Source organism: Urocampus carinirostris, chromosome 17 (assembly GCF_059441175.1).
Source record: "Urocampus carinirostris isolate Australia breed hairy pipefish chromosome 17, RoL_Ucar_1.0, whole genome shotgun sequence".
NCBI lineage: Eukaryota > Metazoa > Chordata > Actinopteri > Syngnathiformes > Syngnathidae > Urocampus > Urocampus carinirostris.
The window spans coordinates 33,566,146-33,588,112 of NC_142365.1; the positions used below are offsets into that span (position 1 = coordinate 33,566,146).

At 37.7% G+C, this 21,967-nt stretch overlaps 2 protein-coding genes across 2 annotated transcripts in view; one reads left to right on the forward strand and one right to left on the reverse strand.

Annotated features, from left to right (window-relative positions):
- nf2b (NF2, moesin-ezrin-radixin like (MERLIN) tumor suppressor b) overlaps positions 1-6,232 on the reverse strand; it is a 50,288-nt gene extending 44,056 nt beyond the window's left edge. Inside the window, exon 1 of the mRNA XM_088321262.1 lies at positions 6,044-6,232. Coding sequence (XP_088177388.1) covers positions 6,044-6,217 — 174 coding nt within the window. The 5' untranslated portion in view covers positions 6,218-6,232. The remainder of the gene's footprint in view (positions 1-6,043) is intronic.
- Positions 5,833-20,275, forward strand: mettl27 (methyltransferase like 27). Its single transcript, XM_088321274.1, has 6 exons — positions 5,833-5,870; positions 6,157-6,293; positions 14,174-14,302; positions 14,379-14,514; positions 19,759-19,851; positions 19,926-20,275. Exons 2-6 carry the CDS (start codon positions 6,171-6,173, stop codon positions 20,126-20,128), a joined length of 684 nt encoding a protein of 227 aa, XP_088177400.1. The 5' UTR covers positions 5,833-5,870; positions 6,157-6,170; the 3' UTR covers positions 20,129-20,275.
- The last annotated feature ends 1,692 nt before the right edge of the window (positions 20,276-21,967 follow it).

Consider the following 21,967-nt stretch of genomic DNA (forward strand, 5'->3'; position numbering starts at 1 on the left):
TGATAGATATATCTCATCTCATCAGCTGCACCGCTTGTCCTCGGTGGGGTAGCGGGAGTGCTGGAGTCCATCCCAGCGATCATCGAACAGTGGATAGGGCACACCCTGAACTTGTTAACAGCCAATTGCAGGGCACACAGAGATAGACAATTCACTCGCTCATTCACACTTAGGGACAATTTGGACCAGCCAATCCACCTGAAGTGCATGTTTTCGGAATGTGGGAGTAAACCGGATAGCTGGAGGAAACCAACATAAGCACAGGGAGAACATGCAGGCTCCGCACAGGAAGCCCGGTGACTGGATTTGAACCCACACAGGAGGTTCCCAGGACTTAGAGCTGTGCCGCACACGTGCTAACCACGCTGTCGTGCTTCACACACACACACACACACACACACACACACACACACACACACATACAAATATATATATATATAAAATAATTTCAAAACTGAACTATCAATAATGATAATGTTGGAATAACGTACATAAGTTATTCAATTTCACTATCATTTATGTGTGTTATATGTTTGCTTGAAATATTGTGCTTACAAAATAGTATGTTCTCACAAGCAAAGTTTCCCACTGCACTCTAGAGAGAACCAATGGTGTGAATAAGTTACAGATTTTACCCAAAGAGGCACGGATCTCTTCTTGAGTAATCAAACAGAGTTAATCATTCACATTTTTAAATAACAAGTGTTTGCACGAAAACTGTTTTTCGACTGGACAGTTAACTTTCAAATGCATTCCCGTTTAGCAGTCCGAAACGACCTTGTAATTAGGAAATGCCTTTCTCTGAATAAAAGGCAGGATGGCGAGAGACTGCTTCGAAGTGAGCTGGAGCCACTGTGATAGAAAGCAGTCTCTCGTTTGCTTCCCCACAAATATTCATAAACAATTCTCTCTGTCCTTTTTGTATACAGGTTTTTATTAAAAAGTGTTGGGGTTCAACCTGACAGATAATGTGATAGATGTAAAAGAATAGATTAATAGAGATATTGAAGTGTACGGAATTTATTTTGCCCCTAAGACAGGGGTCGGGAACCTTTTTGACTCAAAGAGCCATAAAAGCAAAAAATATTAATTTTATTTTGGGAAAGAGCCACACCATATATTATGAGACAATTTACCTAATTACTAAACCCGCGCCCCAGACAAAAGCTTAGTCTTTAGCACATTTATTTTTGATGATTTGATAAAAATTATGAAAAGAGAATAATGCCAGAGCCCCTGTCCCAAAATCAACAAACATACCACTTTAAACTTGTCTCTTTCTTGCAATTACTCAAGATCGGTTAAACTCCTTTTGACCCTTTTTTTCATACATATTGGTTTCAAAACCAGATGCAAGCAGTTATTGTGTAAAAACGTCACAACATTCTGCAAATAGGGAGCCTGATGAGCTCACTTTTGGCACAGACGGCGTAGGGCGAGAGATGGGAGGGAGTGCTTGCACTTTTTGCATAGCTCCACCCATCCCTCCCACTTACCCAATCAAATGACTAAGTTCTCTTCCGGTGTTTTGGCGTATTTACAGTTCTGTGGATTCATCATAAGGTATCTGAACACTGAATACAGATTATATAGTGAACTTTTATACAAAGGATTCTTTAACGTTGTACAGCCAAAACGAGTTTTTTTCCCCCCTTTTTTTTGTGTGACACCTTGACTGTAAATTGTATTGAAAAACGTGCCCTATATATACTGCGAAGTAATTTATTGTAAATTAGCTTTGGTTTGGCTTTGCGTGTACCTGAATAGGAGAGACGACTCAAGTTTTGAACAAGATGGAGAAATTTTGCATGCAATCAAATTTGTCTCTGAGCCACAGATACTCATAGAAAGAGCCATATATGGCTCGCGAGCCAGAGGTTCCCAACCCCTGCCCTAAGGGATTCTGGATTCCGTGAACTAGCTTGCTAGGAGATTTATGGATCTAGACAGAGATCTATGAGACCCCAACATTTAGTGATACCAAGATAAAAGTTATGAATCAGTGACAAATATAGTAGATATCTGCGTATTCAGTCATTTTTGATCATCAAATTATTAATTTATTTTCTGCATCTAATTGTTGATGGTTGTCTTTTTCCATTTCCTACTTCTATACTTCCTTCTTTCCTTAACTTCTTTGTACAACATAATTCGTGATATCAATCATTAAAGCAAATGAGCCGTTTAAAAGCAAGCTCTCTTTGATTAATTGAGCCAAAAAAAAGCCGTTTGTCTATTAAAAAAAGACTGACTTAACCTTCGCTCGACAACCATTACCACCAACAATGGCGTAATCTCGAAGCGACGAGATCTCGTTAGCTAAGATCGGCGTGCAGGAAAATAAAAACTCATACCGCAAAACCAAAATAACGATGAAAAGTTTGTAGTGCAGTAAATCTTTGTTAAAGAGTAATTAAATGATAATGACAATTTAAAGAAAAAAAAGTTGCGTCCCCAGTATAAATGATGCGTCTAGGACACAGGTACATAGACAAATGAAAACACTGAGTGTATAATACGAGATAGTTTTACAGAATAGTTTAAAAAGAAAAAATATTTAAGTAACCAAACTAATCATTTCTCGTTGAATATGTGAATAGCAAAAGGGTAAGAACTTTTAAGACGTGTAGTTTTGCTCCTAATAAAGCAAGGACGAGTAAAGCAAAGAAGATGACTGTAAACCGTCCATAATTTAAGTGTCCATCTTCTCGTTCGTTATGAATGGAAAAACTCAAAAGAGGCGTAATACGTAAAAAGATTATCTCCTTAGTTTTTTTCTCATATTCAACAATAGATTACTCTCAATAAAATAATGCACACAAAAGAGCTGGTGATCTGAATAATTTCAAATAATCAAAATTTTGAAATAAGTTTGAAAATGACGACAAATTAACACAGAAAAGAAAATTTGAGACCAGAAATGATTTATAACGTAGCTGAAGCTATTTCAGTCACTAAGTGTTAAATGTTTTTTCCTTAAAAATAAAAGAAAAAGAAAAATACGAGTATTAATCGTCTGGCCAGATCATGTTAATTTGTATAGCCTTAATCACAAAGGATCTCAAAGGGCTGCATACCAGCTCAGTAGCCTAGATGGTAAGGCGCCCGCTTTGAGACTGGGAGGTCGGTGGTTCGCGCCCCGGCCGAGTCATTCCTAAGACTTAAAAAGTGGTCGGCGGCGCCCTCTGTTGGCTGCGGCTGCATCGGCTCGCTACAACGGGTCAGGTGCAATCGACATTTCGTTCTGTGTACATTGTTACACAGAATGACAATACAAGGAAATTATTATTATTATTATTATTATTAAAACTAAGACTATTGCGTAGAGCAAAGACTAACGCGTAAAAACAAAGACTGTTGCGCAAAATAAAAGATTATGATAATAATATAATATAAATACGAGTCAACAAGATAATTCATAAGTGACAAGTATGCATTGCTTTATATTAAATCAATAACAAAAGATTGATTATGATTACAGAGTGAGGAAAAGACAACTAGAAAGTTTGGACATTGAGTTCGATTTGGCATTTTTTTGAGATTTTTTGAGATTTTTTTTTGAGATTTTTGTGAGATTTTTTGATGATTAGATTGTGTGAGGGTTTGGAATTTTGACGAGTTTTAGTCCAAAGGACTGGATCCTCTGGGAGGACAATTGATTCCACACTGATTTTTTTTTTAGAATGAGTGTTATGATTGACAAATGATTAATAAATGTGTAACAAATACTGACTTATGGTTTGGTTAAATTAAAAGGAAACAGTGTCCATGGAAAAGAATTTTTAGAAGACAATGAGAAACGGATTGATCAAGCCTGGAAAGGATCATAGGAATTAAAAATAACGGATTAATTGATTTTGAGACATGTAATGATAATTTAAAAATATAACTGCACGGGAAATAAATGAATAGAAATTAATTGAACTAAGATAATGTCTACTAGTACTTAAATTTATAGAAAAATTTAAGACATTGAATAATCCGGCTAATTTAATAAGACATCCCAGTATGTAAGCACGATAAAATTGATGAGACTCTAAGTGCCACTGAATTCCACAAAAGACTTTTTTTGGGGGAAAGTCAATGCACTCTCCAAAGGGCATATCAACCTGTCAAAAAGAGGTCATGGACAAAATGTTATTTGCTGTGATGGGGAACTCAGTTGAGAAATTAACAAAGACATTATTCATCCATTGTCTGCGCCGCTTATCAACAGCGAGGCCAAGGGGGTGATGGAGCACATCCCAGCTGCGCTCATCAACAACGAGATCACGGGTGATGGAGTACACCCCAGCTGCTTTTCAGACAGCTAACAGGAGATTCCTGGACTCGTTGTCAGTGGAACTGACAAAAAAGACAATAAAGTCATTTCGTGTTTGAAATGGACACATTTTGAAAAAATACTTTTGATGGGCCAAAAGCAACATTCAAATGGTGAATGTAATGTGGAATACGCAAATCAAAGACTGAAACACAACAACATTCAAGAATATGTCTGCTTGAAGTTATATAAAGTCTTGTTAATACAAAGTGTATATGTACGCGAGGAAACTTGATAAATTTATCTTGCAAAATTTAAATGCTATCTTATTTCACTTGTTTTCATAAATAGTGAACTTAGGTTTTAACTGAGGGGGGAAGTTTTGAGACATTCAGTAAAATAAGAGTTAAAACCTAGTTTTGTCCGCAATTGTCTTCTGAATAAGCTCTCCATATAACTGTTTTTGAAATTCAAATTATGAAATTTGGACAGATAGAAAAATATTACACAAAAGAAATGTTATAATATAACAAAATTAAAATGTTTGTCAAATTGATTACTGATACACAATTAGAATAACCATACACCATTAGATTATCGCCCACATTGAAAACATTTTTGGATAGTATTTTTCATTTTTGGCAAAATCATTCACTTTGAGTGTGAATTACCTGCTTTTTTGGCAAAATACTGTTATTTTGAACAAATTTACTTACTGGAAAGATTATACATAGGTTATGATTTTTACAAAATGCAAAACAAAGAGTGAATCATAACAATAAAAACGTTTTATTGGGCTAAATTGCTAATTTAACAATCTACCCTGGTCATCTGCCTCGAGGGGGATGGCCAACAGAAAGATAACACATTAAAAATCAAAAGAAAATGCTAATAAAAAGTGCATACAAATTTTTTTCGAATATGACCAATCCACAAAAGAGAAACACTCAATCACTCAAATCAGGGTGAATGATTCTGACAAGAATAATGGTTAAACTGATTCAGTGACTTGAATTAGTAAAAAAGCAAAATTTGAGATTTAGAACTAACAATTTAAAAAATAAATTGTTTATCTTCGAGTTGGAGTTTTGGGATATAATGCTCAAAATTGATATGGCAACTTATAGTGGGGTTTTTGCTTTCACTTAAAATAAATATAAACATAACTTAAGAAAACATACAAATCTATAAATGAATTAGGGTTTTTTTTTTTTTTTTTTAAATATTATTATATTTTAGACCCGTTTAATGGGGAACAAAACCACCCGAGACCTTGTGACTCAATATTGATCCACATACATGGCGCATGGTCAGCTTTTGAAAAAAAAAAAAAAAAAAAAAAAACTACATACTTTTAGGTGCGCCTTATAATTGTGAAAATACAGTACATAAATTGCCTAAAGTTTTCGGGGATGAATAAAGTATCTATCTATCTAAAGTGGACGTTGACCCGACCAATATGGCCCCGACGTCGGCACGCTAGTTAATGAGCTGCTACAGCACTCCGACATATCTAGTTTTCTATCTATATCTGTGGTTTCAACGCCATTTGAGGGAAGTCCTGTAACTATACGGCACAGCCGTGAACCGATTTACCTATGCTTGTCTGGTAAGTCAGAAATGAAATATACATTTTTATTTTATTTTTGTGTTAACGTTTATGCGCTGGTTGTCTTTTGTTATTCAGAAATCAATGATCCAGAAGAGGATTGGTTTGTTGCAAAGCAACGCCCTAAAGTTTGTCACATTTGCGGTGTTTATTCTTTAGCATCTTTAGCTTACTGTTGGCCTGGAGATGGATGGCTTGCCTGAGACGCACCACAGGAAATTGTGCTCCTGCGACCCTAGTGGTTTAGGGAAACCTACTTTATGTACTTTCTGCTGTGTGCTTGCAGGAGTGGAGTACACGATGTCGTCAGCTGAGTTTCGCACGTTTGAAATGGCGAGGGACGTCATCCTGTCCGTGCATAAAAGCGGTGCACTGGAGGACCAGATGAACTTCTACAGCGGATGGGCCCAAAACTACGATCGGGTACTCAAAACAACTCTTATCACAAACATTTTTGCAGAGCAGTGATGCACTTTAAACACAACCAACCATCTTTTAACATACGTCATTGTTTAAAACGGTGTATGTGTACGATTTTTTTCCTCTCGTGATTAGACAATAAGCATTTTCTCAGGGATTCTGTGTTGTTGTCTTAACATTTGCTGAGAGTATTAAATGTACAAATTGCTTTTTTTTTTTTTTTTTAAATTTGTAAATATTTTTATTATCTCTGTTTTTTCAGGGATGTTTTTCACGAATAGCTTTAAAAAAATCTATAGTTTATTCTTGGATTCCATAGTTCATTTGTTGTTGCACTGAAAAGTTAATATTTGAAATTTACATTATGTTGCTTGACTTTTAGGCTACTTAGTAAAATAAGGTTTGAAGATCAAATGAGTTCACTTGCGGATGAAATTTTAAATGCTATTATAATTAAGAAGAACAAGAGATATAAATATCCATCCAATATCTGCAACGCTTATCCTCAGTAAAGTTGCGGGGGTGCTGGAGCCCAACCCAGCTATCTTTGGGCAGTGGGCAAGGGACACCCTGAACTGTTTGCCAGCCAGTTGCAGAGCACACTTAGACGGACAACTCACTTGCTCATTCACACCTAGGGACAATTTGGACCGGCCAATTAACCTGTATGCATGTTTTTGGAATGTGGGAGGAAACCAGAGTGCCCGGAGGGAACCCACGCAAGCACGGGGAGAACATTCAAACTCCACACAGGGAGGTTCGATCTCATGACCTCAGAACTGTGCCGCACACGCGCTAAACACTGCGCCGCTGTTGTGCTAATATATATATATATATATATATATATATATATATATATATGAAATGAAATGATCTGCATTTATATAGCGCTTTTCAAGTCAATGACTTCCCAAAGCGCTTTACAATGTGCTCCACATTTCCCAATAGCGGCCTTGCAGCCATGTAAGGCGCTAACCTGCTTATTGGGGGTATTAGGGGTTCAGTGTCTTACCCAAGGACACTTCGACATCTAACACGGACTAGCCGGGATTCGAACTGGGATCCCTTGATCCCAAGACGAGCGCTCTACCTCCTGAGCTACTGCCGCCCCAACCAATATACAGTAATCCCTCGGTTAATGGGGACCAAAACCACCCGTGAAAATCCGCGAAGTAGCGACGCCCCTTCAAAAATGCTTAAAAAATATTTTAAAAATTTGTTTTTTAAAAAAAATTATTTTATTTTATTATTATTATTTTTAGCCACACAAACGTGGAACCGCGAAGTAGCGAGGTCCCACTGTGTGTGTGTGTGTGTATATATATATATATATATATATATATATATATATATATATATCTCATCTCATCAGCTGAACCACTTATCCTCAGTAGGGTCGCGGGGGTGCTGGAGCCCATCCCAGCAATCATCGGGCAGTGGGCAGGGGACACCCTGAATTGGTTGCCGGCCAATCGCAGGGCACACGGGGCCAGACAACTCACTCGCTCAGTCACACCTAGGGACAATTTGGACCGGCCAATTCACCTGAAATGCATGTCTTTGGAATGTGGGAGGAAACCGGAGTGCCCGGAGGAAACCCACGCAAGCACGGGAAGAACATACAAACTCTGCACAGTAAGGCCAGGAGCTGGAATTGAACCCACGAAGAAGGTTCCCACAACCTCAGAACTGTGCCGCACACGCGCTAACCACTGCGCCGCCGTGCTGCCCATATATATATATATATATATATATATATATTTAATTAATTATGGGCATCATACATGATTATTGTTAATTTTCTGATCAAAGGGACCCCAGAAAATGTGTGTTTCTTGCTTTTTTCTTCTTTTGTTTTATTTTTTCAATGTTTTTTTTCTTTTTCATCTTTTTTCTTATTTTGTTTCTCTTTTTTGAACACACGACAAAAAAACAGAAGGGGGAGAACAAAATAAAACCAAGACAACATTTCAGTGTTGGGGAATATCTTTCACGTTTAAATCTTTCTTCAAAGTCCACTCTTCGTTGTCCGTAAGTTGTGATCTTATCTTCCCTATCGTCCATCAATTTTTCCCTGTTTTTCAATGAATTGGGTTTCCTGTATTCTTATTCAAAATGTGGTCCCCTCTGTACCAAATATTTTCTCCACAGTGGACACCCACTGTTCCACAATGGGAAGATCTTGTTTGTTCCATAATCTTGTTATTACTTTTTTTGCTGGCTGTCAGTACAATTTTAAAAGGTAATCATCCTTTCTCTGTAATATTTATCTTATTGAATGGCCCAAATAGAACACCTTGAATGTTTAAAGTATCTCATATCCCAATATTTTCTTTAAAACAAACCATAATTTTTCCCAGTAATTTGTGCATGTGGTCAACGTCGACCTCTCCATATGTTATCCAGCATGGCTGTTGAACCTCAGAAAAACTTCCCCTAATTCTGTGGGGGGTAATGCAATATTTCACGACATTCTTCCAATTTAATTCCCTCAGAATCTGGGAGCTAGTCGATGTGCACTCAGTTTTACAAATATTCCACCACTCGTCTTGTTGTTTTTAAATTCTCTTCCCCCCCCATTTTTTTTTTAAATCTAGAGTTGTGAACGATGTTGCCTCTAATTTTCCACGGGTCTGAGCGTTCACACAAAGTCTGTGAGCAATGCTTGAAATAACAGTAAGCAACAGCAAACCCAAGTGTGGCAACTAAGTCATTATCAAACATGTCCAAAACTTGACATCACGTTACATTTTACTGAGTTTCAGGCAATGCAAATGTTTTTTTTCATTTTTGAATGAATTGACTAATGTATTATTGCAATGGTTGTACGGCCTACAAACGTCATTTGTTTTTACAACAATTCTTTCACAAATGAAAATGAAATAAAATGATCTGCATTTATATAGTGCTTTTCAAGTCAATGACTTCCCAAAGCGCTTTACAATGTGCTCCACATTTCCCAATAGCGGCCTTGCAGCCATCTAAGGCGCTAACCTGCTTATTGGGGGTATTAGGGGTTCAGTGTCTTACCCAAGGACACTTCGACATGTAACACGGGCGAGCCGGGATTCGAACTGGGATCCCTTGATCCCAAGACGAGCGCTCTACCTCCTGAGCTACTGCCGCCCCCACAAGATTTCCATTTAATTTTTGGGAGCTTATTTAGTCGGTTGCACGATACACAACTGTATTTAATCACATTTTTTTAGTGGAAGTACAATGTTGGCAACAAGATTGACTTGGTATAATTGGAAAATCATTTGAATACAACACAAAATTTTTCTTCTTTTCCCTGTTTTTTTTTTTTTTTTTTTTTTTTTGAATTCCTGTTACTTTTTTCTTTTTGTTCTCTATTTATTTTTTTTCTTTGTTTCTTTTCTTTTTTTCAGGTTTTTTTTTCCTGAAATTTTCATTCTTTTTTCTCTTCCTTTTGTTTGTTTTTTTCTCAGCTTTTCACTACTTTTTCATTTTGGTATTTTTTTTTTCTTTTTTGTTCCATTACCCCCCCCCCCCCCCCTTCCTTTAAGTCATTTTGTGCACAATTTGGTCGTGTAGGGATTAAAGAAGAAAAAAACACCTGAAGAGCCGTTTAGGACCCGAAAGAGCCGGTTCTTTTTACTGAGCCGAGCCGAAGAAGCCGGTTCTCGAAAAACTGACTTTACTCAACTTTGTTCTCCCCAACCCGTGTATTTTTACCTTCATGCACTGTAACTTTGACTTAATTTGCTTCTTAATTAGCAATTTTGAGCCCTGATTTTTGTGAGCTTGGCTAGATTTTCTTGTGAGCGGAAAAGTTCTGGGTAGTGCGCAATTGCGCACACACGCAGCTTAGAGGGAACATTGGTTGTGAATGCCCACTACAAGCTATCAAACAACCATACTTATTAGAAATTGCTTCAGAAGTTTTACCTTTTATAGGCTTTTTCAAAAAAGTTGATGACATTATGACTAGTACCCAGTTTTATCTCTTTGTGAAAGTAGTCTTTCTGTTGAAGGTAACGAAAATAGTCACCTTTCTGAACCCAAATTAATTTTTTCAATTTCACAAAACTCTGCAGCTTTCCATTTTTTAACTATCTTGCATATTGCCCTTGTCTGAAACTTATGACAAAAAGTTACAGGACACCAGGACATACAACTCTGAAAAGTTGCCTGCCCAGCCATAAAGTTGCCTGCCCCATTTTTCCCAACTAGAATCACAATAAGACAACTAATCGCAAAAAAACACCAACAACATTGTTGCAAAGTATTAAGGATTGATAATCATATTTTATAACAGAACAACTCTTTAAAATAACGTTTATTATAAATATACTTATAACATTCATTGCATGTATATGACATCGCTGTTTTCCATCTGCCATCAGTATGTTTCTGTATTTACTCATTTTCATTCATGCAATGTTTGCGTTGCGTCGTCTGCTACAAGCCACATGAACTCCTCTTTCCATGATGCTTTTAATGTATGTTTACATTTTGTAGCGTCATAAATTTTGTTAGCTTCTTTTGAATATTTCTTTTGGGGCTGAGGTTTTTGGCTTGATTCCCAACCACTTCTCTTTTTTTCTTGTGTCCTCTGTGCATCTACTTTGGAAAATGATATGAAAATGCACGTCCCTGTTAATAAAGAAAACGTTTGATTAGGAAAAAAAAAAAGTTTCCTTGAAAAAGTTGTCGGCCACCCGTGCGGAGACGTTTTGTAAGTTGTACGCCCAACATAAAAGATGCACGCCCCCGTCGTCCGGGCAGAAGTTATTTCAGACACTGATATTGCTGTAATACCTTTTGCATGCCCCTTGTTGGAACCCTTTTTTATTAGGTCCAGGAATAAATCGATTGGCCGAAGGCAAATCGGCTCCTAATTCTTGCCTTCCTTTTTTTTCCAAATTGTATTTCTTACTATCTCACTCCATATTCCCATTGTATTATTAGTTATTTCTCTCAGTTAGTTACTTACATTATTTAATATTTGTTTCATAAGCTATTACAATTTCGTACCTCCTAATTCTGTACTTTTCCATTTTGCAACATAACCATCTTTACACAATATATCAGTGGTCTAGTTTGTGCCTCGTTAAAGTATTTATCTAGGCTAGGCAAAGCCAGCGTCCCCCCCCCCCCCCCCCCCCCCCCCCCTCCCTATTTTTGGGAAGCTGCAGAGTCTTCTATCCAATTTTGGGTTTTTCCCAGCCTTAATAAACCTCGATTTTCATTAAATGAATTGTGATTTGGGAACCAACACTGGAAGGGACTGGAAATAATACAAAAGCTTTGGCAAAACACTCATCTTAACTACATCTATTTTTGAACTTCTATTTAATACTATATTTGACCTTTTTTTTTAAGATCCCGATTAATTTCTTCGTTCAATTTTGTATAGTTGACATGAAATCACGTGTCAAATCTTTTCATGAATTTTACCCCTGAATTTTCTCTTGATTTGCTCTTACAATTAATACTGTACTGTATCTCTCTCTCCTTTAGTCCCTGTGATGGAACATAATTATTCGTCAGAACCTGTGTTGTTATGACATTAACTTTATAGTCAGAGTATTTACTATAAATTTCTATGAGTTCCATCAATCTAGGAAAAGTTTTGTCGGGTTGAGTCAAATATATTAGTATGTCATCTGCAAACAATGTTATTTTTAGCTCTTTTACTCCTTGTATGCCTTCATCATGTCTAATTAATTGTGCCAATGGTTCAACGAATAGTGCAGAAAGGTTTGGAAATAGTCCACACCCTTGCTTTGTTTCCTTTCCAAATTAATTTGTTGTTTAATTTAATCTTTGCATGTGGGTCATGGTTCTTTCTTTTCCCTTTTTCATAGCTTTTTTTTCCCTTTAATCTTGCTTTTCCTCGTTTTCCTATTTTTTTTCCTGATTTGTCTTTCTCACATAACCTTTTTCTTTTATTTTTATTTTCTTTTGTATCTTTTTTCCTAGTTTTCTAATTATTTTCAGTCTTTTTTCCCCTTTTCATTCATATTTCCTTTTTTTAATTGTGGTTTTTCTTTTTGCTTTATTTTTCCACCTTTTAAACTATTTTTGTCAAGGATATATTAGAGTGTGCAGTTTCCTTATGCGTGAGAAGATAAGCAGGACACTGTGGTTCAGCATTTAAGCATATTCATTCCACAACAGCAAGCAAACAAGAACACGGCTCCATTCAATACAACACGGCAATCGACAATAGCAAAACGAAATATGATGTAAGTGTAATGACTTCACACAATGGAAACCGTCTTGCCGCAATGCCACAAGTAAGAGCGCTATTAAATTGACAAATCTTAACGATTTTGTGCAGAACATTATATAATAATTAAACAACAAAAGCATTCTTGGAAGCTAAAATATCCAGGTCTTTCTATTAAATCGAGCTGAAAGAGCCGTTGCTCGTAAATTTCTTTCACTACAACAGAGGGATGCATTCGCATTATATGCACAAACATACACATTCAGGCACACCTTCCCACTGCAGACACTATGCACTGCCAGTGCAACTTGCCTTTTGGGACATGCGCAAATCATTTGCATTCTGGACACCGAGGTTTAATTTCTACTTTTTGGGATGGGCTGCTCCGTCTGGATTGAGAGACACACTGTGTGCTGTAGGCGGCAGCAAAATCCACGCTAGTGTCCATGATGTACACACAATTAATTTTATGAAGGAATGCCAATACGCGGTGCCCAAAATGCTGCTGGTAGAGTGACGTGGAAAAAACTTTCCAGAGATGGCATGCGACATAACAGTAACCAGTGAAGTGAGGGACCTCATCCACCTGCCCCAGCACTTCCGCAAATCTATTGAGGATGGGCGGCACACAGAAAATGGATGGATGTCCTGGAATGATGTGTTATTGCATCCACTACGCTAGGGGACAGTGACACCCCTCGGGGCATGGCAGAAAATAATCTAGAAGCACTGTGCTACGCTAACAAATAGAATGAAAAATATCTGTAGGGACACAAAGTTACTCTACAGTTCAAGGTTGATCACAATCGGAAAAACTAAACTTTAGTATTTTATACATTTTTCTAAGGGTATGTCTAGGCATTTCCAAAAGTGACCAGTGATTGGTGATATCATACAGACACATCTTTGCTTATCCTAACCCTGGAATGCATAGGTGGACTCAAAAATGACTGCATGGGTTGTAATTCTCTTAATTTTTTTGAAAATGCAAAACATGCAATATTGTCCGGGCATTCCTTATAAAGCATGTTTACGACATGATGCCGTCAGTATTTTTTTTTTTTTTTTTGCCCACTAACTTTCGACCCCAACCATGGAAGAGTGCATGCACGCATAGACCATGCATCCAAGGGTTGGGTATTCACAAAAAAATATCACAGAAAATGCACTTTTAAAATCGAAAATTGCAATACTTGTCTGAAATTTTTTTTTTTCTTTTTCCTAAAATTGTGCTGCCAAAATTGTAAGATCAGGCCTAAAAAAATCCAGCTTGACCCAGCCAGCGGGTACAAAAGCCCGAACCAGTCCTAGCCTAATTGATTAATTTAATTTGAGGGACTTAGCCCGAAGTAAATCTGAGTGTGCCGAAGTGCGTGCTTCGGGGCCAAAGTGTGGCGCAGAAGTGCGTGAGAAGCACACCCGCCGAGCAGCGTGCATGCTGTGCAGAACCTCCACAAAGAAAAGAAACATAAAACAAATTTTTGGGAGGAAAATCCCCCCCAAAAAACATCTGCGAGATAGAAACTCAGCCTGGCTCAACTTAATGATTGACTTTTTATGCCTGTGACCGGGCCAAAATTTAGACCGGGTTACCAAAATCTTACCTCTAGTGCAGCCCTAGTTGGTGAGTATGCTAATAATATGTGTAGTTGGGAATGACACTAAACATTCTAACCTCATTCAACAGGATGTTGAACTTATCGAGTATCGTGCGCCGGCCCTAGCAGCAAGCTGCATCGCTGCCCACTTCAGCGGCGAGCTGAAAGCAGCAGAGGTGCTGGACGTGGCCTGCGGCACAGGCCTGGCGGCCAAAGTGGTGGGCGACAAACTTTGATAGAAAAATCATTCAACTCAAAGTCCAAGTATTGTGACCAAACTGGCGTGTGGCACAGTTGAAACAGAAAGGATTCGAGCACTTTGTGGGTGTTGACGGCAGCGAGGGGATGCTGCAACAAGCCCGACAGAGCGGTGTATACAAAGACCTCAAGATGGCTTTGCTGGGAGATGAGCCACTTCCTGTCCAGTCAGGTAATCGATCTCTTGTATGACGTTTGTGAGCTGGAAATACTTTGGCGTTGGTTTTTATGCTTGTTCAAAATCAATAGTGCAGTCCATGCAAACATACAACTCGGGCTCGATAGCATGTCTGTCACTAGGTCCTTGTCTAACAGGTTTGGATGTTCGCTGGTGAAAATAGTGTTTTGGAGTGTTGCAAAACTGATGCTTATTCAAAATTAATGTTGGGAATGTTTTGTCAGAAATACAATGGCCCAATATTTTACCTTGTGTTATAGCACGCTCTGTAGGAATTTAAGATGACAAAACATTAGCACTTGATGTAAATGCATTAATTCTCCTCCCCACAATTACTTCCAGCTGGTCAATAACAAAGAGGGTGTGACAAGGGAGAATGCAAGGCACTCGTGACCTACTCCTTCCCTTCCTACTAAGTCAGTGGTCGGCAACACGTGGCTCAGGAACCGCATGCGTTTCTTTAGCGCTGCTGAACGGCTTCTAGGTGCTTTTCCAAAAAATTTTACACATTGAAAAAGATTGGGGAGGAAAATATATTTAATTTTAAAATGGTTCCTGTAGAAGGGTAAACATGCAAAACAATTTCCAGTGCTGTAAAAATGTGTGGTATAGGTTTTGCATTTCGCCAATGAGATTGTACGAGTTCACAAGCGACAAGCTGAACTCAGTGCATTGCTCTTCCGCTTTGCTCTCTCCCCTGTCCCGTGTGGTTGTGTGGCCCAAGCTCTTCCCTTTTTAAAAGGGAAGCGTCATCAGCAAGGCATATGGCTGTTTTCAACAGATCAGCCATGGACCCTAAAGGTAGAAAGATAAATATACCTGAGAAGTACAAAGGATTCATTGTTTTTTGGACCAAATTATTTGCATTCATTCTTAATGCCGATGGATTGCCTGAATGTTTGCTCCATATAGAGTAGTTATAAAATAACAAAAAGAGTAATGTGGGAATAACTTTCTAGAGAAAGCATGTTATACATTCCAGTACCCAGTGAAGTAAGAGAAAATTTCTGGAGAAATAAGAGGAGCGCAAAAATAGATCTAAGAAGATGATGGCATCTCCTAACTACATTACTGCTGCGAGTCTTTTTGCAACCCAGGAGATAATAAAGCGGGGAAAACCCTTCCCAAGAAGGCAAACGTTGATAATATAGATACTGTTAGGTCTATTACCTTATATCTCTGAATAATACACAAAATAAGAGAGACAAAACGAGAACAATATTTTCTCATGAGATGTTTCACAGTCGAAGCCTGATTCACATCTTTCAACATTTTGGTTTGCCTACCCCTGCACTAGGTTATACAGAGAAATAGGATCATCTTTGTTTCCTCGTAAACAGGCATTTCTAGAGAGAGTAACGGAATGACGAGGAGTAGGTAGTAATTTGATTGAGCCTATCTCATGTGATATTTTTACTTTTTAAGACAAAGTTGTTTTAAAACAGTTGCACTTTTTGTTTTACCATCATGTCATCAGCTACAAAACGTAAACGTGCATTAAAAAAAATCGTGGAAAGAGGAGTGTGGTGGAAATTGAAAAAAATGTCCATAACAAGGCTCTGACTTGCAAAGATAACCTAACAACTGCGATCAAAGAGAGTTGGCACCAGATTGATGAAGAATACTATTTGTCACTCAGGTCCATGCCTCAGAGACTGCAAGCTGTCATAAAAGCCAAAGGTGGTGCAACTAAATCCTGGAGCTGTGTTTTGATTGTCATTTCTTTGTCTTTTTTTCATGATTCCATGCTTTTTTCCTCCGAATGGAGTGATTCCATATTTATTTCCCTGCGCTTTTTCCATAAATGTAACATTCACTGACCATTGCAATGTTTTTTCTTAATTTATTTTAGTGTTTCTGAATGCACTTCGTAATGATTTTACGATTGTTTCATGTTTGTGAACCGAGTTTGTTCTACAGTATAAAAATGTCTTGGTAAGGGCTTTCCCAAGACTGGTGAGTCCATACTTTTTCCTAGGGGTTGTATAATGGAACAACGGTTTGAAGTTAAAGGTGGGCTGCATCATTTGAGGTGTCCTTAAAAGGTTGAAAGTTAACCATTTTCTCTATTAAGTATGTGTTTACAATGTCGACCTGAGTTCAAAGAGCCCACAGTCTTTATTTCTTTACTTCTAGAGAAACAGGGGATGGAGTCCTGGAAAGTCATGCTTGTCCCCGGAGTTTTTTGTTTTGTTTCCATTTAATTGTTAGTCTGGCATGAAAGTGGTGAAAGTAAGGAGAGGCCTTCTTAAAGTCCAAACACCAACCCAAACCTCAAAAAAGAAAAAAGAAGGCTTCATTTGACTGTGTCAAACAAATACACATATTTGCATCATAGAAGACCTGCAGAGGCTGCAATGATGACACATGTTGGCGCCCGTGTTCCTAATTCCGTGAAGCTCTTTTAAAGAATGTCAAAGTAATCACTATTGTTTATTTTAATAACTAATCTATCCAGAGCAAACTTTCAGGCAATCCATCCGTATTGGCAATGAATGCAAATAATTTGGTCCAAGAAACATTGAATTCTCTGTTCTCCAGTTATATATATTTTTTCATACCTTCATACCTGGCTAATTTGTTGAAAACAGCCGCCTGCCATGCCTGGTGACGCTTCCCATTTTAAAAGTTGGGGACAGTGGAGAGAGACTAAAGCAGAAGAGTTTAGCTAATAGCATGTGAACTGGTACCAACTCCTCGTTAAAAAGGGATATCTATTCCACACACTTTTACAGCACTGGAAATTGTTAAAACTGTCATGTTAATCCTCCTACAAACACCATCTTAAAATAAAATATATTTTCTTCCCCAATCCTTTTCAATGTGTAAACATTTTTGAAAACGCTCCAAGGGAGTCCCTCGGCAGCGCCAAAGAGCCGCACGAGGCTCCTTAGACTTGAAAAGAGCTACAGAAATGCAGACCAGTTACCATTTTAGCCGCATGTTGCTGACTCTCGGATTAGTGAATAAAAACCGTACAAGTAATTACTATTGGAAAGTAGATGTCTCTGTTGGAAGATGATATGAACGTTAAAGATGAATTTTTTTTTTTAAGTAATCTTTTTAAATTTAGTCCTTCCCATCTTCAATGTATCTTCAATGTTCCATTTTTGCCCAACCCAGCAGAATTGAGAGCTTAAGCCCGAGCACTACAAATTTTGGTCCGGCTCGGGCCTAAAATATCAATTAAGTTCGGGTCAGGCTCGTTTTCTCTCACCTGTAATTGTTTTTCTTCGTTTCTCTGCCTCTCTCTCTTTCTTAAAGTGCAGCGCTTGACTCTTAAAGACGTACTGCTCCTGTGGTTTATAGCCCAATGTTTAATCCTTCAAACAGACGACCTTAAAATTTTCCTGTAAACTTAAAAAAAAAAAATCCATCACTGATGGTAAAATTGTCAGTTAAGGTAACTTCTGCAGACACAAATATAAAAGATGTAAATTTATTATACTGTCCTGTTTAACTTTGATTTTGTTATAAAAGACGGGTTTTAATTTGTTACATAAATAACCTCTCCTTCTCCCGAGTCCTAACAATAAAATCTCTCTTATGGTACATTGTGCAATATTTGAACATTATATGTGTAATGTGTAATGTAAGATCAAACATCAAACATTCCGGTTGTATCCAGCAACTCTGTTTGACCCTCACCCCCCTCATAACAATGAAGACAGAAAAAAGGAAAGAAAATAAACAGAAAAGGGAAAAGAGAGAAAATATGAAAAAACCTTGAGAAAAAAGGGGTGCAAGTGAAAAAAGGAAGGAAAAGGGAAAAGAGGGACAAAGAAATAAAAAAGTAAAAGAGTAAAAATCCAGAAAGAATGGGAAAAAAAAGAAATAAAAAAAGGAGAAACAAAAAATAAAAGAAAGAAAAATAATTTAAAATGAAAAAGAAGAGAAATAAGGAAATATAACATTTAAAATGAGCAAAAATATCTTAAAGCAGGAGTGTCAAACTCAATTGCACATAGGGCCATAACTCAAGCTACACCTTTGGTCGTGGGCAGAACTGGATAAATATTTATTGAATACACTAAAACCTGACTTTAAAAAAATATATATATAAATTCAAAACAGATAGGAATATTATTCCAGAATAAACAAACTTAAACAATAAATTACTTAGAAAAACTTTGCTCTCTGTAAAAATATCTCCTGTCACAACTATACAAATTCAAAATATGAAGAAAATGGAAACATAAACAAAATGTGTGCTTTTCACTTTGGGAGATTTGCTTCGGTGAAAAACATATGCTACGTCCTCATATTCTTTAACTCTTCAACTTTCTATATCTTCTGCTCTGCATTCAGTTTTTTTTTTTAGCTTACTCTGATGTTTTGTCTTGTAGTGCCGTTTTACATTAAATTCCTTAATTACGGCCACTTTAGCTCCACAAAAAAGACACACGGGTTTACCGGCATTGTCTGTAAAGATATACTCATCCTCCCATCTGTTTTTAAAGGCTCTGTTTTCTGAATCAACTTTTTGCTTGGCAGTTGTGAGGGTTTAGCATCCACGTAGTCCACAGCAACAGAAACTACGCCCTGCTTTTCCCTGTTTAGCCTTCCGTTACAGCTTGATATATAGATGTTCGTCCCTAAGTGTCAATTCTCTGCTTCCTGACACTAAAGACTCACTGTTAATGCACATGTCGGTCTTGTCTTTCAACTAGCCGACGTGTTGTTTGTCAGTAGATAGTTTTAGAAGTGGCTGGTAACTCGATTGCTGCGGGAACATTTTCGGGAGGTTTTGTGGCGGCAGTAGAAGCGCTGCAGTGTAGAATCTGTATTTAAAGCGTTATCAGTGTTTTATAGAGCCAGGCAGTTATAGTAATGTATATAAAATGATTTCACAGGTTGGATATAATTGTACCGGATGCGGCCCATGGGCCGTCGGTTTGACGCATATGTCATAAATTTAAAAAATAAGCAAAAGAAGAATAAGGAAAAAAAGGTTTTGACGGTTGCCTTGGCAGCAAAATGGTGGCTCCCCCTTTGGATGAGGATTATCTTAAGTCAAATAAAAGCTAATTTCAAGAAGTATTCAAAAAAAAAAATCCATGTTTATCTGTTTTTGCTTATCTTTCAAATGAATATTGTTTTTTGTGTTTCCAAATGAAGTGCTAAATAATGCACATTGTCCCTTAACACCCAGGGGCCTGGTTCTGGTCGGGCTGTGTTTTTCTGGCCTGATCTTACCCGTACTTTCCAGTGCTCACCTGTGCTGCTTGCCTCCCTTAGGTATGTTTGATATCGTGGTGATTGCGGGCGGTCTGAGTTCAAGTCACATTCCAGTCAAAGTAATCCAGGAATTGTGCCAGGCTACCAAGAAGGGTGAGGTCACTCTGGGGTCTCATGATACCTTTTGGAGCCCAATTTTGACTCTAGCTGACCTTGTGACTGCACAGGAGGTCTTATCTGCATGACCACTCGTGCAAACCACGGCAACATCTCCTACAAGGTGGCTCTGGAGGACCTGATGAAGAAGATGGAGGACGAGAAACTGTGGCATCGCTTAGAAGTCAACGATGTGAGCGAATGGGAGCGAGCTGTGACAGACAACGAGTCTAGATACATCTCTGGAACTATTTATGTTTTTCAAAGGCTTTAAAGCACCACATGGCACATACATGTAGGCGAAAAAAAGCGTATTTTACACCAGGGGTTGGGAACCTATGGATCACGCGTCAAAAATGGCTCTTTTCATTTGTACATACGACTCAGAGATGAAATAAAATGTATGCAACTCTACAACGCACCAATTGATACCCATGCAAAGCCAATATTTTTTTGAACCTCACAGGGTTTGGTCCAGCATATGTGGGACACAATTACAACTTTACTTTAGTCAAGGTGTCACTATAAATCCCGAAATCATCCCTTATATGGAAGCTCATTAAACAACCTATGCTCATTTTTGAGACACTTTATGATGAAAAGCCACAAATCAAACTTTAACCCAAAACAAACATTTTACCCAGAAGCTCTAGCATAGCACAAAGTGCAATTTCATTGGGTGAGCGGTAGGAATGGGTGGAGCTTAAACGTCGCAGGTAGCGCGCACCCTTTCTTGCCCAGTGCCATCCGCACTCATGGTAAATATGCTTGTATCCTCGTTTGTTTCGTGACATTTCTACAAACCATTATTTAGGACAAAAATGAGCCTGAACACTTAAGTACTGTATGTTCTGCACAATAAGATTCACCTAAAACCTTTATTTTTTTTCTTTTTTTTTTTCTTTCAAAAGCTGACCATGTGCCTTATAATACTCATATACTATATAAGTATCATTGCTGGCCATATATTTGGATCAATATTATGTTGCAACAGGTCTCGCAATTACGGTAATGAGCCGCCGACTCGACTCCCCCTGTATAAGAAGTAGTGGGTGGTGCATGCTAGAATGTACCGTATATATACCAGCGTTTCAGTTCCCTAACCAATGTGTCATCATTTGAAATGATCACTATTGGATTAAGTTTATCGGAAGTAAAGGAGCCGGGTACTTTTTAGCATTAACGGGCTCATTTAGGCTAAAGTGGGGTAAAACAAAGCCTGCAATTTGCTGAAAAAGACGCGAAGTTAGGTTGGCCTACAGAAAATAATTTTCCTAGTCTGTTTACTTGTAAAAGTGAATTATGGGGTTAAACCGTCAGCATCAAGCAACATCCAATGATGCAGAGTGGGTTTTTAGCGGATTTTTATATTCTTTTATTTGTCTGCATTATCGCGTGTTTTAGAGTATGTAAATTTTTTTCTCGGTTGGATTCAGTACACTCATGGATCGAAGGGGACCATGGTTGCATATTATGTCAAGGGTGGTAGGGGGTGCTGTTAAGGTTTTCCTTTAGATGATTGCTCCATATGGGGTTCGCAGTAGAGGCTCCTCAAAAAGAGGGACGGTATCAACAAGGAGAAATTTGCATTTATTGACAATATAAACTAATTGTCCACAGGTACCTGGCATTGTTTTTTTTCCTCCTTTTCTCCTTATTACTTTTGTTCTTTTTAATCATTTTTTGTATTTTCTTCTTTTTCTTTCTTTTCCCTTTTCTGTTTTTGGTTCTTTTTGATTCCTTTTTTCTTTTTTTTTTCCTTTGTGAAAAGCTGGACAATATATTGAGAAGATGTATGCTGCATTTTGGTCACTTGAAGTCTGTAGTTTTTATTCTTCATCGTGCTTTTTAGCACTTCTTTTTGGTTGCACGACACAATACAATATTTTGTGGTCAAATGAAACACATTGTCGCTTTAATGTAAGTGCAGCATACGAAAATTTTTACTTATTGATTTTAATATTGCACTTCTTCATGAGGTTTTTTTTATCCTGTTTTGCATAGTCATTTAAATTTGATAAATCAATATACATAACTCACTCATTCGCACCTATGACAATTTTGACCCACCGATCAACTTGACATACATTTTTTTGGATAGTTGGAGGAAACC

Excerpts from the sequence above, each read along its gene's own strand:
- mettl27 (XM_088321274.1), top strand. The coding sequence starts at position 6,171 with ATGTCGTCAGCTGAGTTTCGCACGTTTGAAATGGCGAGGGACGTCATC. Across the intron at positions 6,294-14,173 it reads GGGCCCAAAACTACGATCGG|GATGTTGAACTTATCGAGTA; the intron begins GTACTCAAAACA and ends CTCATTCAACAG. Across the intron at positions 14,515-19,758 it reads GCCACTTCCTGTCCAGTCAG|GTATGTTTGATATCGTGGTG; the intron begins GTAATCGATCTC and ends TGCCTCCCTTAG.